Genomic DNA, 17782 nt, shown 5'->3' on the forward strand with positions numbered 1-17782 from the left:
TTCCCATCTGTGGTATCATTTAAGAAACTCATTTATGTTATAGTAACCTTACTACACAAACGTTTTTAAACTTAACAAATTATTTTCAATTACGTAGCACATCGCCCCACAAAAACTTATTCACTCGACTTAGCCGAGTAGTAGGCATTGCAAACAATTACATTTGAAACTTCAAGCGAGTTTTAAAAAGTCCTATTAAAGGAAAGCCTAAAATATGAGTGTTTAACTGTGGAATACTAAAAGAAAAAATAGGAAGGTAGACGAAATGGTGTCTCGGCCCAACATCATTTTCAGCTTGGCCAAAGAACTTCTTCCAGGTCAATCAAGTGGAAGATGCACTGTTTCGGACAAAATTATTACAACTATATTTTACTAATATTTTTGAGCCAGCTTTTAAGACAGAAATCACGAAAAATAGTGTTTAATCACAATAGTGCACTCCGCCCAAGTATTCTTAAACCGATTGTGACTTAAGGAACATAAAGCGAAGAGCCAACATTCACTACCTCAGGCGGTCTCGGTGAGCCATATTCTGAACATTAGATCATTACCGGCCGTCAATATTCAGTCAATCTCTTACTTGAGATAAATTCTGTCCCGATAAACTTATCGGCGGTAACTCACCTTATCCGTACACGCTGTCTGTCAATGGGACGAGACGTATAGCTTACCAGCGATAGAAGTTTGTATGGAAATTGCAATTCACGCGTCCCAATATAAGACGATAAGAATCACTTATCGGGTATATGGATCAAAATAAACTTTCATCCATAATAAACTGTAAAAACATTTCACGGCTGAGATTCGATCCCTCGACCCCGCGGTGTTTCGGTTCGTATTCACAATGATTCAACCACTCGTCAAATGACCGTTTAAATTGTAATAGCTGAACTCTTATTAGTTAGAAGTATAAATCTTGCATCTATAATTTCAACGACCGTCTTACAAATTTTCGATCAGGTCACGTGTCCTGACGCGAGTTTAACATATTATACCCATCCCAAGAAAATTGCTCAACGCCGCTAAAGACGTTTTCACCTCAAAGTTCTCAAGACCAGCCCACAAGTCCTGTCACTCAACCGCTTACCACCAACCTATTCAAAACGTTTTAAATAATAACAAAAACTACACAATGTCGGCGGCAGCACGAAACCCACATTACAATAAAGCCCCATTCCTCAACAGGCGATGTTAATGAACCCTGAGACCTCATTTAAATGGAACACGAAGGAATAATTTGTTTTAAATTTTATTTAAGCCGTTGTAACGTTGACAAGTGCAAAAAAAAAACAACAAATGTAAATTCCACGAATCCTGGCTTTATACAACGGGGAGAAATAAACGGAGAATTTATAATGAAACAGTAATGGGCCAGCAATGATCATTTCAAGAATAATAATATGTTAATTTCATGGCGATTAATTTTGAATATGGTTGTCTGTCATTAAAAAAATCATTTATGTTAACTATTAATTTATTTATTAACCAGTGGGAGGCTCCTTTGTACCGGATGCCGGCTAGATTATGGGTACCACAACGGCGCCCACTTTTGCCGTGAAGCAGTAATGTGTATTACTGAGTTTCGCTCTGACGGGCGCCGTACCTAATGAAATTACTGGGCAAATGAGACTTGACAACTTATGTCTCAAGGTGACGAGCGCAATTGTAGTGCCGGTCAGAATTTTGGGCAGAGCATATCAATTACCATCAGCTGAACGTCCTGCTCGTCTAGTTCCTTATTTAAAAAAAATGTTATAGTAACCTTTACTATACTCTTTTGAATTTGGGGTACACATTTGCTTTGTACATTTTCTGGGGTCATGTTGTAAAAGCACATACATCGCCCAATAAAAGACTTACTAACTGGACTTAACCCAGTAGTAGGCATAACAAGTTTATGTTGTTATGTTCTACATTGTTTCTAATAATGTTCTAGCTATTACAACATAATCCCAGAAAGTATATCATGTATATAAGAAATATGTTACAAAATTCAACATTAATTCTTAAATTAACTCAGGTCTTAAACATAAATTTTCGAATCGAATTTGGTTGGTAGCTTTGTGACATTCAATGAGTAAAATCTACATAAAATTATATAATCTCCAGGAAGTCTGCGAACACCTCAGGAGTGTTCTGAACTTCTGGAAGGAGCTGGGCTGTTTGGATTCACTGGCCAACACGGCACGCAAAATAGACCCAACTAAGCGGTCTAATTGCGGAAACAGGAGCCCAATACCAATATGATATAATATGTAGTCATAGTCAAGAACGTCGAGCCAAAAATCGAGTATGAAGATGATTCGGTATTCGTCTTAGCTCGGGTGTAATCAGCGTGCAGTGCGAGTGCGGGCGCCGGGCGAGCGTCGAGCAGCCAGCTGTCTGTGTCAGTTAGAAAAGAACTATTGAGCGAGGTGGTTGTGTCGCACGCGCATTCCGGGAACACCACGTTCTTATTACATAATTATAAGACTTTGTGAAGTGTAGGCACCTAACATTACTATTATAACGTTTGCTAATAATAATACCGTGTGTTTTTGTAAGACTGTGTTTTACTTGCTATCTTGTTAAGCACCCACAAAAATGGACAACAACGAGGATGATGACCACGTGACCAGCCTTGCTCCGTCTTATGATTAAAATTTAGAATTTAAATCTGCGGTAATCGCTTAGCATCATTACCTGCTCGTTTGTCCTCCTTTACACATGTAGATCTACATGAGGTAACTATAGTTAAGCATAATCATAAGAGATCAATAGTTACCCGAGTATGACTAGTTCTCCGTATTTGACGAGGGGTTTCGGTTTCTGCTCGGAGCCGCTCTCACCGACCTCCTCCAGTATGGGTGACTCGGTGCTGTCCGCAGGACTGCAACAAACGGAATAAAAACTCTTTAGTTATACATAGCTAGGTAATTATTATGTATGTATGTGTCACTCATCGCCCTTATTAAGGCGGGGATCCACGTGCCAGTAAATTGGGAAAGTTACTGGCATGTACGAATAACTAGCACACTACGGATACATTTGCAGGTAATACTGGCTTGCAAGTTGTGCCCTTGCATGGAAGTAATACTACGCATATACACAGGACAGTTCGTGAGAGAACTCCTACCTATTCTTGCGCGCTAAAAATGGATAACAATCGAAGCGAATTAAAGAAAATCGTGTTGTTGCTACTGGCATGGCTGTAACTGTTGCGTCTGTTCACATGTGCAAGTTTGGCAAACATCCGCGGCCCCTCCCTCAACGGGCATGCAAGCAATCAAATGTTGTGCTAGCTCCATGTATGCCAGTTACATGCATGCAAGTTAGCGTACATACGACAGTAGCTGGCACGTGCAAGGATCTGGTATGCTAGTGAGCAAACTACGGGCATGTGTATTTATAACTTTTAATGTAGCTTCAAACATAGTAAACTCCTAATACCTTAAGATCTATATTATTAGCAATGTAAACAATACACTTTGTAGGAATAAGATTACAAAATGCGTGTCCAACTCCAAAGATTTAAATAAGCTGAGATATTCGCACATGAAGTATTTGAAATTTGTACTTCAGAACGAATTTAATTGCCTTTAAATGACTTTTTGAAGCTTCAACTAAGCGCCTTTGAATCGTCATAATAAATATTGTATTTAAATTACTGAATTTTTAATTCGTATTTATGCCGTGAAGCAGTGATGTGCAAACATGTGTTTCGGTCTGAAGGGCACCGTGGCTAGTTAAATTACTGGGCAAATGAGACTTAACATCTTATGTCTCAAGCTGACGAGCGCAATTCTAATGCCGCTCAGATTTTTTTAGTTTTTCAAGAATCCTGAGCGGCAGTCCATTGTAATGGACAAGGCGTATCAATTACTATCGGCTTAACGTCCTGCTCGTCTAGTCCCATATTTTAATAAAAAAAACTGTATCTAATTTATGTTCGGAAAAAGAAGAGCTCGTGAGAAGAACATACAAGAAACTCAACGGCCAATCTTTTTAAATGGAATTCATGTTCATTGGCTGTAATATTCGTACAAAAATAGCTAATAAGGTGCTGCGTCATCATCACTACATAGTATAAAACAAAGTCCCTTCCCGCTGTCTGTTCCTATGTATGCTTATCCTATTATGCGTATCTTTAAAACTACGCAACGGATTTGATGCGGTCTTTTTTAATAGATAGAGTGATTCAGGAGGAAGGTTTATATGTATATAATACATGCATAATAAAGAAAAGAAACACTGATAATTTTAGACGTTTCTTATGTGATGTCGTAAATGAACACATATTTTTCGCTTACATTGCAATTACTTAAGACGCATCAAAAAGTTATGTTTCGCCTTTTTTCTATAGCAAAAGCAACAACAACCCATGGCAGGGTAAAATTTAACTAAACCTTTATAAATTAGGTTATTTAATTAAACATTGTCAAGTATAAGATGTAGTAGGTATTTAAATTATAAATTTAGTTAATTTTATATATATAAAATTCTCGTGTCCCGATATTATGTTACCAAACTCCTCCGAAACTGTTTTTTTGATTGTTTGAAAATTTGTGTACATATCGGGTAGGTCTGAGAATCGGCCAACATCTATTTTTCATACCCCTTAATGATAAGGGTGGGTGGGTCACCCTTACTTCATATTTTTTATTTTATTATGACTCAGCATTGAAAAAAACATACAACTTAAAATTTTCGCCCTTCTACGATCTACAACTATTTTTGTATCGCGATTTTTATATTATTCTGTTCCATTCACAAATCGAATACAATAATTGTAGTACGATATATTTGGTAGGTCTGAGGATCGGTTGCATCTATTTTTTGTACCCCAAAAGTTTTAATTATTGATTTTTTTTAATTACTTTATATGGCAATACGTTTGGTGGGTCAACTAGTAATATATAAATATAACTAGATGACCCTACAGACGTTGTTCTGTACATAATTATAAACAAAACATTGTTTTTTATGAATTTGTCAATAATTTTTCATAATATCAACTTTTTTCTTAACGTATTCTCCTTGTTGTTATAATGAAATTGTTTCACAGCAGAACTGTCAAACCGTGCGTCGATAAATTCTCTCACCGAAAATATGTCCATACAAAACAAATATTGGACATAAAAATAATTATGGGTCCCAAATCGAAATAAAAAGTATCCTATCTCTCAAGTTGGACTAAACTGTACTCCATGAAGTAAACCCCATTTAAATCCGTTTATAACTTTAGGAGTCTATCGCGGACAAACAACGTGACACGTATTTTATATATATTAAGATTAACTAAAACAATATACTTATTATGTTTTAAATATAATCTAAGGGTCTTATGTTTAAGCGAACTAACACTTGAGTGAAATTCTTCATAAGATGGAGACACAGCAACCTTGAAAGTATCGAGTACGGTGACTATGAAATCTATCACGAAACATCATTATAAGTGACAAGTAAGGAGCAGGCTATAACATACCATTATATGCTTTCAAATAAGACCTTCATGGTGTCATCACTATACTTCTAAGTAAAGCCTTCAGTTAGAGCGTAAAATAGCTTCGTAGTATCATACCAGTGTGAGGCTCCTTTGCACAGGGTGCCGGCAGATTATGGGTACCACAACGGCGCCAATTTTTGCAGTGAAGCATTAATGTGTAAACATTATTGTGTTTGGGTCTGAAGGGCGCCGTAGCTAGTGAAATTACTGGGCAAATGAGACTTAATATCTTATGTCTCAAGGTGACGAACGCAATTGTAGTGCCATTCAGAATTCTTGTAGATTTTTCAAGAAGCCTGAGCGGCACTGCATTATAAGGGCAGGGCGTATCAATTACCATAATTGACGTCCTGCTCGTCCCGTCCCTTATTTTCATAAAAAATCTATCTGAAAATTAAAGTTAGTAAGAATATAATTATAAGGAGAACATCTTCGCGATAAACAGGCGACAAAAGTGGGAAGAGGCGGTGCAGCGGGGGCAGAGGACGGGTTTGTAAATCTAATTGAAAATAAGAAATTGTAATAAATACCTAATTTGTTTTCAAAAGAGCAATCTTAGAGTTTCTTGCTCGTTCTTCTCTATGGAAATCAGTCTTCCGAATTAGCTCTATGAAACAATGACATATTTCAAGTGTAACCTAATTTTCCCTATATCAGTTATATAGATAGACTATGATAGCTGTGAAAACGTCGATGAAAATAGACTTTAGAACTAACCTATATTTTGAGCAATGCACGCACACTAACACAAAGCGTCATATAAATCGCGAGTGTAAGACGTAGCTTGTCAGGCACACTAAACTAATATTCCTGGACTGATTTTATAGGTTGTCTAACACCAAGAGACTCTATCTAGACGTATAAATTATCTATAGTTATTTGTTCAACAAGTGAGCAAACTTATCTTTTGCTGCCAGTGCTGACTTTAAATCACGAATTGGCCGAAGTAGTCTAGAATTGAATCACGAATCGCGTAGCGAGTGATTCAATTCTAAAAAGTGATTTAAAGGCACGATTTAAAAAAAAATTTGCTCTCGTGTGAAACATACAACTTCTCACCTCGGCTAGCGAAAAGTGTTATAGGTAAGAGAAACAATTAAGATAATCAATTTTTGTGACAATGAGATAATACGCTAGGCTAAAATGAGTTTCGGAACGCACCGGACCGCATTGTTTATTTTTTTAACGCGGAGTAATTCCCGGATGTATGGTCACGTGGGGTTCGAAATTTAAATCACTGCCTCACGCGCGCAGCAGAAAGCGCGTTCTTCGGCAGAACAGTCGGAGTTACATACAATAATTTTTTAATAGGTAAAATAAGGTTGTTACAGTGGGCCTGTTAATTTAAAAAGGTAGTTAAAAAAACAAATTTATTTTTATACACGTAATTATTTTATGTTGTGTACGTTAGGTGTTCATGTTAAATATTAATATGTTAGTTACTTTTTAGTAAAAAGGTAACAAAAATTCACAGAAGTGTACGTACGTCTTTTAAATTTGATATTAGCGAAGCTAAGATCTAAACAAGATCGATCGAAGATTTTTTTTTTATGGAATAGGAGGACAAACGAGCGTACGGGTCACATGTTGTTAAGTGATCACCGCCGCCCACAATCTCTTGCAACACCAGAGGAATCACAGGAGCGTTGCCGGCCTTTAAGGAAGGTGTACGCGCTTTTTTTGAAGGTACCCATGTCGTATCGTCCCGGAAACACCGCACAAGGAAGCTCATTCCACAGCTTTGTAGTACGTGGAAGAAAGCTTTTTGAAAACCGCACTGTGGAGGACCGCCACACATCCAGATGGTGAGGATGATATCCTAACTTGTGGCGTGTCGTGCGAAGGTGGAATTCGGCAACAGGAATCAGGTTAAACAGCTCTTCGGAACACCCCCCGTGATAAATGCGGTAGAAGACACACAATGAAGCGTAGTCTCTACGCAACGCCAAGTGATCCAGCCGTTCACAGAGCAGATTTATTTGTAGATGCGATATCAACCGTCTCCCGCTGCGTGAATCGACTCTAGTATTGAAGATGTTCTACTTAATCGGGGCCGTACGCACCAAGTACTTTGTTAATTCGCCATACTGTAAGTTCCTGAATTGTTGTATTTATTTATTTGCTTATAGAATATCGACGATGGCGACCACGTACGGGAAGACGCAGTGTTGGTAGGCCCCCCACAAGATGGACCGAAGAAGATGGCGGAAGATCGCCGGAATACGTTGGATGCGGGCAGCGCAATGCCGATCCTTGGGGGAGGCCTTTGTCCAGCAGTGGACGCCTTCCGGCCGAAATGATGATGAGGATGAATGATGATATAATATCAAAAAAAAATATTTCGCATACAACGCATAGTTTTCAAAATATTAAGTTGTTAAACTAGGCGCTGAGGAGCGGGGTCGTTGACCGCAGTGACGTCACGCGGGCCTTTCGCGTCGCATGAAATTTTTAAATATAGCGAAAACGAAGCTAATTATTGTAACTAAAAAACCACTCACTTGATTTTATTGAAACAAAAACTAAAGTATGTCTAGGATCGTGATTTGACGGACTTAGTAAATATTCTCCATTATAGGTAAACACAAAATTTCTTATTTGTTCTGTTGGCCGATAAATTGTTCCTCTACGTGGAGCTAATCCTGGATGTCGATCGAAAATGCACTGTCATTGGAATTGAACTAGCATGCAATTTTCCACTCAATCAGTTGAGAATAACGGATACCTAATTGAAGTCTAAAATGCGAGATTTGACCCAAACAAACAAGCATTGCAAGTTAAATAAAAGCTTGAAGAGAAGCCGCAACTGATGAAATTATATATTAATATATGTACTACTACATGGTTGTACGACATGGGAATAGGACTAAATAGTATATTACGCACAGGGTGCCATTCGCGGGTGGCAATGTCCTACTTATCTCACGTGGTGCGTATACGTTTTTTTTCCACCTGGACGAAAAAGCTCGCTTTTAGTCCCTGGTACGAGGGACAAAAGTCGTCTTGCCGAGAGAGAATCGGCTACTTTTCTCTTTCGTACCAGGGTCTAAAAACGAGCTTTTCATCGAGGTGGGAAAAAAGTAAGTTTTCTACTAGTCACTTCTTGAAACCGCGGGATATTACAAATAAATTTGAGCTAATGCAAAGTACAGGGTCGTATAGACTCGAGAAATGAACAAGTCATTGAACGCGCTGAACATAAAACATTGTGGTCTTACTGGCGGGGGGCACGGGGTGAAGAGCGTACCCTTCATAAAATTTCTTTCGTTGTTCATTATTTTCACTCAGCGATTAAGATGCCTGGGTTTATATGATCATAGCCCACGCCCCACAATAACCGCGGCAATCTTTTAATCTGAATCTCAGGATCTCGTAAGTGAAGGGCCGTGTCGTGTTTTGTTGGTTTATCATTTAGATAAAATAATGTTAACCCAGTATTTGGGACAGACATTTAACTAAAACGAGAACATTACGAAAGAGATTTGAAAAACTATCTCAGTGCCTTTTCTCATCCTACCATTACCTTCAACGAAAGGGCCGAAACCTCAAGTCAATGATAAATTCCTACTGTACTAGTGGTAAGTACCACTGTCATAGTACAGTAGATGTTTCTTTAGTAATGATTATCTAGCAATGAATTTATATCACAATTTTTCTTGAATTCAGTAATGTTTTTTTAACATACATAATTTTATATATATATATATAGATACTAGCTGACTCGACAGACGTTGTTCTGTACAATTAATTTTGTCAATAATACTTCATAACATAAAGAATTATTTCGTAAAAAATGCTACCTGTTGTTATAATGAAATTGTTTCACAGCAGAACTGTCAAACCGTCCGTCAATAAATTCTCTCATAGAAAATATGTCCATAACAAAAAAAATGTATTGAAAATAAAAATAATTATGTGTCCGAAATCGAAATAAAAACTATCATATCTCTCAAGTTGGACTAAACTGCACTCCATGAAGTAATCCCCATTAAAATCCGTTCATTAGTTTAGGAGTTCACTGGAAACAAACATCAGGACACTGGATTCATAAATATTAAGATACATATTTATATGTATTTTGTGGGACCAAACAAAGGTAGGTATAAACGTTTGTTCACAAAATATTGTATCAACAAAAACACACGGGAAACACGTTTCAAAAATATAAACAATATCAATTCTTTGGCATCGCATCAGATACGGGCATACGCCCCGCCCACTATCTTTAAGACTTCCGTTGGTTGATATTTATTGCTCTCGAGGTCAAGACTAAGAACACCAGAAACTGGTTCACGATAGCTGTAGGTCAAAACTCGCCGAAGTTAATTATGATCAGGGAAACCGGTTGTGTTAGACGTGCCACAATTGTTGGCTTACGTAAGTCCGAGACGCCTACAATGCACCACATATATTATATCTTTAAACGAGCAATTCTTTTATATATATATATATATATACATATTCTGAATCTCGGAAACGACTCCAACGATTTTCATAATATTTAGTATAAAGGGGATTTCGCGGGCAATAATCGAAGGAACCTAGCTAAGGTTTCAATTTTAAAAAATTTAGTTTTATCCGTGTTGTAATGACAAACACCAACAATAACATTAGAATACAAAGGTAAATCTCGCCACTATATACAAGAATATAATAGCTCAGATGGGACATTGGGTGATCCGGAAAGCAGAAGACCCCAGTTCGAATCCAGATGTCTTATTAGTTTTTTTGTTGAAGTTTTGTAAATTCTTGAAAATCCGAGCAAGGCTCGGTCGTCCGGATATTAGATTATTAAACAAGGAATTATCTGATTATTTCAAATTACAAGATTGTTGAGACTATGTCAAACGTACTGACGTATATGTCTAACAATCGTTGCAAATTCTATGTCATCTAAAATTAGAATCTATTGGCGGCATTCTCTTGTGTTTCTCTTACAGTTTGAAAATTTCATTAAAATGACACATGAATGATTACAATAACACTATAAATGCTTCTTGCTGTTAAGGTCGTAAAAATAAAGAATAGACATGAAATTTCATTTGGTGGGTATCAACAGACTGTTTGCTGGATTAACAGACACTGACAGGATATAGTAATGGCGTTTAACCCACATGGTTATTTGAAATTAATAGATCGCCATCAATTAATTCAAATTCAAATATTTTTATTCAAAATATGATATCACTTATTGAAAGTCAAAAACTACCACCCGTTCCAAAAAGCATGCCTCAGACCTGAGAAGAACGAGTGCAACAAACTCAGCGGGCTTCTTTTTTTTTTTCAAAAAATATATGGTTAAGTAATATCGTAAAAATAATACTTAATAATAAGTTATTTTTTAATAACCTGAGCGCGGTCGCTTCATTCCCATTGTTAGAATGAAAAAGTTTACAACAGTTAGGTATAGGTATAAGACAGAAAATGTATCAAGGGGTTACGCCGCTTTTGTGCCGACTGCCTCATATCTTATCACACTATCAAGATTCTTGCATTCAGGTAAATTATATTTATACACGCTGTATATTGCACACCTGGCAAATAGTCAAGGCGTTGATACCGGGCGGAAGACTCATAGTAATTGCTTCCCTCTCTAAAGCGAGACTGAATTAAATTAAAAGACAATTCTAGGTCTAAAATTGGTTAGGTAGTCAGCAATTAATAATTTGAACATACATAAAAAATGTATCGGTTAAAAAATTATACGAACTTACTTTAAACAGCCAGTGTGGATTAAAAAAAATATCATGGCCCGCGGCAGTGACGGTCGTCAATATTTAAAAAAAAAACTATATTAATTGGCAGGATAGTACCTCCAAAAGGAAAAGAATTCAAGCGATTGGAAATAGACTATATATATATATATATACATATATAAAAGAGAATGTATGTTTCTATGTTCCCAAATCACTCCTAAACTATTCGACCGATCTCAATGAAATCTTTTGTAATAGATTCGTTGAAGCTCAAGGAAGGTTTACATATACATATAGTCTGTCGTGTTACGATCCCACACACGCATTTACCATATCTCTCGAACCGTTTATTGACAGAACAACGTCTGTCGGGTCAGCTAGTATTTAATTAAAAATAAGTTCAATCGAACCTGATATGCTTCCAGCGGGTTCCATTTCATAAAGCACAACCAGATTTGACATAATATAACAAAAATCGTGTATTTTATTGTAATATCTATTAATATTTAAAATAACTAAGTAGTTAATTAGCAAAAACACAATTTTCCTTGGACGATAAGCCACTGAAAACAAATGTATAAGAAGATGCAGCAAGTAAACATAACTTCCTTTTTCACTTAAGGCCTCAAAATCTCGAGCGATTGCCAATTCCGTGGTCATCTGGAAGGCAAAACCAAATTGCCTTCGAAGACGCTGGGCGTCATTAACAGGGCACCGCATTCCCACCACCACACTCTAGCTCTGGTCTGGCGCATCGAATTGTCGGGGACAAAGTGCTTTGTGAATGGCTAGATCTCTTGGCGATTTGTTGAGAAGTCGCTTCATTGAGTGTCTTCCACCGCATTCATCATTCCGGAGAGCTGTTCGACCTGATTCCTGCCGCCGAATGCCACTTTCGCACGATCACCAACAAATTAGGATATCATTCCCACCATCTGGATATCTGGCGATCTTCTACAGTGCGGTTTTCAAGGAACTTTAGGTACGTAACGTACAACCAAGCTGTGGAATGAGCTTCCTTCTACGGTGTCTCAGGACGATAGGACATGGGTACCTTAAAAAAAAACTTGTACACCTTCCTAAAAGGCCGACAACGCACCTGTGATTGCACATGTGTTAATCACGTGACCCGTAAGCTCGTTTGTCCTCATCTTCCATAAATTTTTCCCCACCCATTCCATGTTTAAGGACGCGTTTACGAATCCGACAAAAATAAGATATTTTTCGGTCGAGTTTGTGATGAAATGAAACTAAATCTAACAAAACTAAAAATTGCCACAAATAGATTACTTCTTTATCTCCAATTAGCGGGAAATATTTGCCTTAAAATTTTGATATTTTATGCCGTAAACACGATTATCTGTTACCTCTTAACACAAAATTGACGTAATTGGGCTTCATTCAGGATCAGTTTTCTGCTACTACTTACATAATTTTGTCTCTTAAAAATTATGAAAGGAAAGCAGATATAATATTTTCAAAAACACGGGAAATAAATAAACGAATATGTTATAAATAATCTCAGAAAAAAATAAAAATGAATCGTCTAAAATTCATATATTTTTCTGATAAGCATGAGCTTTAATGTGTGGTATTAAGGGTTATTTTATTTTGTCCCTCCGTACGCATTCCACAGAGAGATCTATCGAAACAACGTCAGTCCGCGCTCGGCCGCCGTCGTGGGTAGACACTGTGTCGGTTGTAAGTAGCAGCTCGTACTCGGAAAGATCGCTGTACGAACATGAATATTTTTTATAAGCTCTACAATACTGCCTTTGATACTTTACATATTTTGTACGCATTCAGATTTTCAAAAAATTATGTGTCTGTATTTTTTTGAAGAATTAGTGATTTATTTTCATCTCTAACTATAAGGTCTATATTAAATCGAAATCCAAGATGGCGCCTATGAATTTTATCAACTTCTCTTCATGGGTGTCATTTTCATGATTTTCGGGGTCAACAATAACGAATATCGGATGAAAATCGAAATCCAAGATGGCGCCTATGAATTTTACCAACTTCTCTTCATGGGTGTCATTTTCATGGTTTTCGGGGTCAACAATAACGAATATCGGGTCAAAATCGAAATCCAAGATGGCGCCTATGAAAATTACCAACTTCTCTTCATGAGTCTCATTTTCATGGTTTTCGGGGTTAACAATAACGAATTTCGGGTCAAAATCGAATTTCAAGATGACGCCTATGAAATTCACCAACTTCTCATAATGGGTGTCATTTTCATGGTTTTTGGGGTCAACAATAACGAATATCAGGTCAAAATCGAAATCCAAGATGGCGCCTATGAAAATTACCAACTTCTCTTCATGGGTCTCATTTTCATGGTTTTCGGGGTTAACAATAACGAATTTCGGGTCAAAATCGAATTTCAAGATGACGCCTATGAAATTCACCAACTTCTCATAATGGGTGTCATTTTCATGGTTTTTGGGGTCAACAATAACGAATATCGGGTCAAAATCGAAATCCATGATGGTGCCTATGAAATCTACAAAATTTGACGATGTAAATGACTTACATCGCCAAAATTAGAAATCATTCATAAACTTAAATTATATTATATCCCTAAAAATATCGAAATATTTACGTTTCTACTTTTCACCCACAATATTTACAAAACACATTCCGTTACCAATCTAATAAAAAAATCTCAAAATTTGTTTTTGAAAGACCCATCTAATGATACCTATATATTACATAAATGTAACGTATATCTTCCTTAATCCCGCATTATTTTCAAAAGACCAAAGGAAATGTCATGTATCTAACTTTTAAAGACCTATCCAACGATACCCCACAAAGTGGTACCAGTGGGAGGCTCCTTTGCACAGGATGCCGGCTAGATTATGGGTACCACAACGGCGCCTATTTCTGCCGTGAAGCAGTAATGTGTAAGCATTACTGTGTTTCGGTCTGAAGGGCGCCGTAGCTAGTGAAATCACTGGGCAAATGAGACTTAACATCTTGTCTCAAGGTGACGAGCGTAGTTGTAGTGCCGCTCAGAATTTTTGGGGGTTTCAAGAATCCTGAGCGGCACTGCATTGTAATGGGCAGGGCGTATCAATTACCATCAGCTGAACGTCCTGCTCGTCTTGTCCCTTATTTTCATAAAAAAAAAGGTATGTCTCCAGTATTTTTTTCAACTGCACTTTTAGGGGTGGTGTCCTCAGGCTACGTCCAAAGCACCAGACAACACAAAAAATGGCGTGCGCACAAAGTATGAAAACGTATGCATGCGTGTGAAAACCAATTTTCAAAATCTCGTTTATATTAATCATTATCCTAATCTGTTTTCTAAACTAATTTATTTTTGTCAATATTATTTCTATTATTTCGTATTAGATGTTTTACTAATTATTATTACTCATTAAACCTGCACGATGCAAAGCTGATGATGTAAGTGGGAAGATGTTCTACATACTCGCGGCCGCGCGCTAAACCTGCATGATACAACGCTAGTAATGAAGTTGAATTACTTCATAGCGGTACCGTCTGCTTCATGCTAGATTCGTATTTTCTCATTCTATCTCAATCAGACTCAATCTCCCTCCGCTCTTCTTGGATAAAAACGTTCCTTCATTTTCGTGAGACTTAATTCCGTTTCATCCGTAAAAATTTTACCCTCATGCGGGCAAAGAAGTTTCACTTCAAAAATGATCCCATATTCGTTCTCTGCGCCCTCGAGAACCTTGGATTCGGTATCCATATTGTTGAAATCATAATTATGCGCGGCGGCCAACTTGGATTTCAAAAATGATCCCAAAATCGTTCTCTGCACCCTCGAGAACCTCGGATACGATACCCATATTGTGGAAATCATAATTTTGCGCGACGGCCATCTTGGATTTCAAAAATGATCCCAAAATCGTTCTCTGCACCCTCGAGAACCTCAGATACGATACCCATATTGTGGAAATCATATTTTTGCGCGGCGGCCATCTTGGATTTCAAAAATGATCCCAAAATCGTTCTGTGCACCCTCGAGAACCTCGGATAGGATACCCATATTGTTGAAATCATAATTTTGTGCGGCGGCCATCTTGGATTTCAAAAATGATCCCAAATTCGTTCTCTGTACCCTCGAGAACCTCGGATTCGGTATCCATAGGTATTATTGAAATCATAATTTTGTGCGGCGGCCATCTTGGATTTCAAAAATGATCCCAAAATCACCCTGCACCCTCGATAACCTTTGATACGATACCATATTGCTGAAATCATAATTTTGCGCGGCGGCCATCTTGGATTTAAAAAGTGATTCCAAAACCATTCTCTGCACCCTCGATAACCTCGAATACGATACCCATATTGCTGAAATCATAATTTTTCGCGGCGGCCATCTTGGATTTAAAAAAAACTGCGTTTACTGCACACGACGTTAATCGTTATGCGACTGAATTCTCATCTAATCCCGCAATTAACTTTAAGTTTGTGTATGTGTTTGAGCGGTGTCAGTGTAGTGGTGCGATTCGATACCTCTCTGTTTTGAGAACGCGTCCTTAAAATATAAACTTTTATTGAATGGGATTATCTACTTACTTATATAGCCATTTTGGCCTGTGGGATACGTATATAACACACTAGCTATAGAATAATAGATTTATCGACGAAGCGCGATAATACTTCATCAAATCTGGCACATTATTTCCACTTCAGTCAAAGAAGGCAAGTATATTGATCGCTGAGATAACGCTATCGATGTTTGACCACTGCTCTTTATCGATGAGAATTGGGTCGCTTTCAGCTCGAGCACAACACTAGTAAACTCATCGATTAACTAGCTGACACATATTCTCTACATAAAGACGTTTGTTGCTGTCAAAACACTTACATACAACTAAACTGTTTCTTTCCAAGTCTTCGAGCGTCTGGATACATAGAAAACTACTTGTACTGCGTCCATATAAAATTCATTTAGATCGGTTGGTAGTAGAATATATTGACATCGTTGCCTTCTCTTATAGAAACCCTTCATTTACATTATGCTCTTCTATATTATGTGTTTATCTACCTCTGTCTATGTTATTTAAATTTTTAATTTCCGCACATTGTATGCCGCTGGGATTTATAATGACAACAATTTTACACTCACTCTCGATACGCATTTTAAATAAAATCCAACCGGGAAACAAAACAAACTCACATAAAGGGGTCTCTAAATGCAAAATACACAATTCCGCTTTGTTTTATTACTAATTTAAAAATATATAATAATATGTTTTATTACTCATAAGAAAAATCGTACAATAAGATTAAAATACGATATATAACAATCGTCAATATAAGGTGTCATTAAGGACAAATAAAAAATTTAACCATGACTTAGACACTTGTTTTGTTAGTCGGTGACCTAACTAAACTCTAAAATAGAGTTTATCTTTTTCTATTAGAAAACTGTGTTTAACTTGTGTTTAAGCTATGTCTATATTTAGACATAGCTTAAACACAAGTTAAAACAATATTATTATTATTATTCAACAATATTTTGTTGAACGCTAAACAACAGAAAGACACATATTATTTGTAATAGAAACTTTTTTAAAACAAAAGGTAAACATTAACTTTTTTGTAATAACACAGTAAATAGATTATAATATACTCAAGCTAAATTGACATTCGAAAATAATATTCAAATTCTGTAAAGTAAAAGGAACTGTAAATTTTCTGAAGCAAAAGATGTACCTACCAACGTGTTGTGCCCATAGACTTTACGTATCTAGATAGTACTAGTAAACAGTATCGACCCTATCAAAAAAGAACAATCTAAAATCACCCTCTCTGAATATCTTAAATACGAAAGGCTTCACGAAACAAGAGGAAAACACAACAACGTGGCGAGTGACCTTGAATTCGGTCAAATATCCCAGCAACGATTATTCTCAGCGGCCAAGCCGTTTGATATCCAAAATTACTCGTAATTGCGAGAGCATTTCCAATCGGCCATCAATATCTACGCTATACAACAACAAATTTAATTAGATACGTTTTCTAATTGTTATAATAACTTTAAGATCGTGCTCAAAAGCAACCGAATGAGATGATTTTGTTACTATTTCCTTACTGAAATTATCTCTTTTTTTCATCTCATTCTTCCGAGATATATAGATAGATATCGCCCGCCTGTGAGTAAGTTTAGGAGTATGAGGGAGGTGGGAGGCTCAGGATGCCGGCTAGATTATGGGTACCACAACGGCGCCTATCTCTGTCGTGAAGCAGTAATGTGTAAGCATTACTGTGTTTCGGTCTGAAGGGCGCCGTAGCTAGTGAAATTACTGGGCAAATAAGACTTGACAACTTATGTCTCAAGGTGACGAGCGCAGTTGTAGTGCCGCTCAGAATTTTTGGGTCTTTCAAGAATCCTGAGCGGCACTGCATTGTAATGGGAAGGGCTTATCAATTACCATCAGCTGAACGTCTAACTCGTCACGTCCCTTATTTTCATAAAAAAAAAAGTTCAAGCCAAGATTATGTGTAGAAATGTTTAGGGTATCTAACCAACCAAGGTATAGTTATAATTGGAACCTGTTGTTAAGAAGGGCCAAACTGTCATTTGTCATACAAAAGCTCGTACGTGTATCTG

The 17782-nt window shown here is 37.1% G+C and overlaps 1 protein-coding gene across 1 annotated transcript in view; it reads right to left on the reverse strand.

The window, feature by feature from the left end:
* LOC126970249 (protein pellino) overlaps positions 1-17782 on the reverse strand; it is a 100517-nt gene that overhangs the window by 65621 nt on the left and 17114 nt on the right. Inside the window, exon 2 of the mRNA XM_050816068.1 lies at positions 2765-2869. Coding sequence (XP_050672025.1) covers positions 2765-2869 — 105 coding nt within the window. The remainder of the gene's footprint in view (positions 1-2764; positions 2870-17782) is intronic.

Source organism: Leptidea sinapis, chromosome 20 (genome assembly GCF_905404315.1).
Source record: "Leptidea sinapis chromosome 20, ilLepSina1.1, whole genome shotgun sequence".
Classification (NCBI taxonomy): Eukaryota; Metazoa; Arthropoda; class Insecta; order Lepidoptera; family Pieridae; genus Leptidea; species Leptidea sinapis.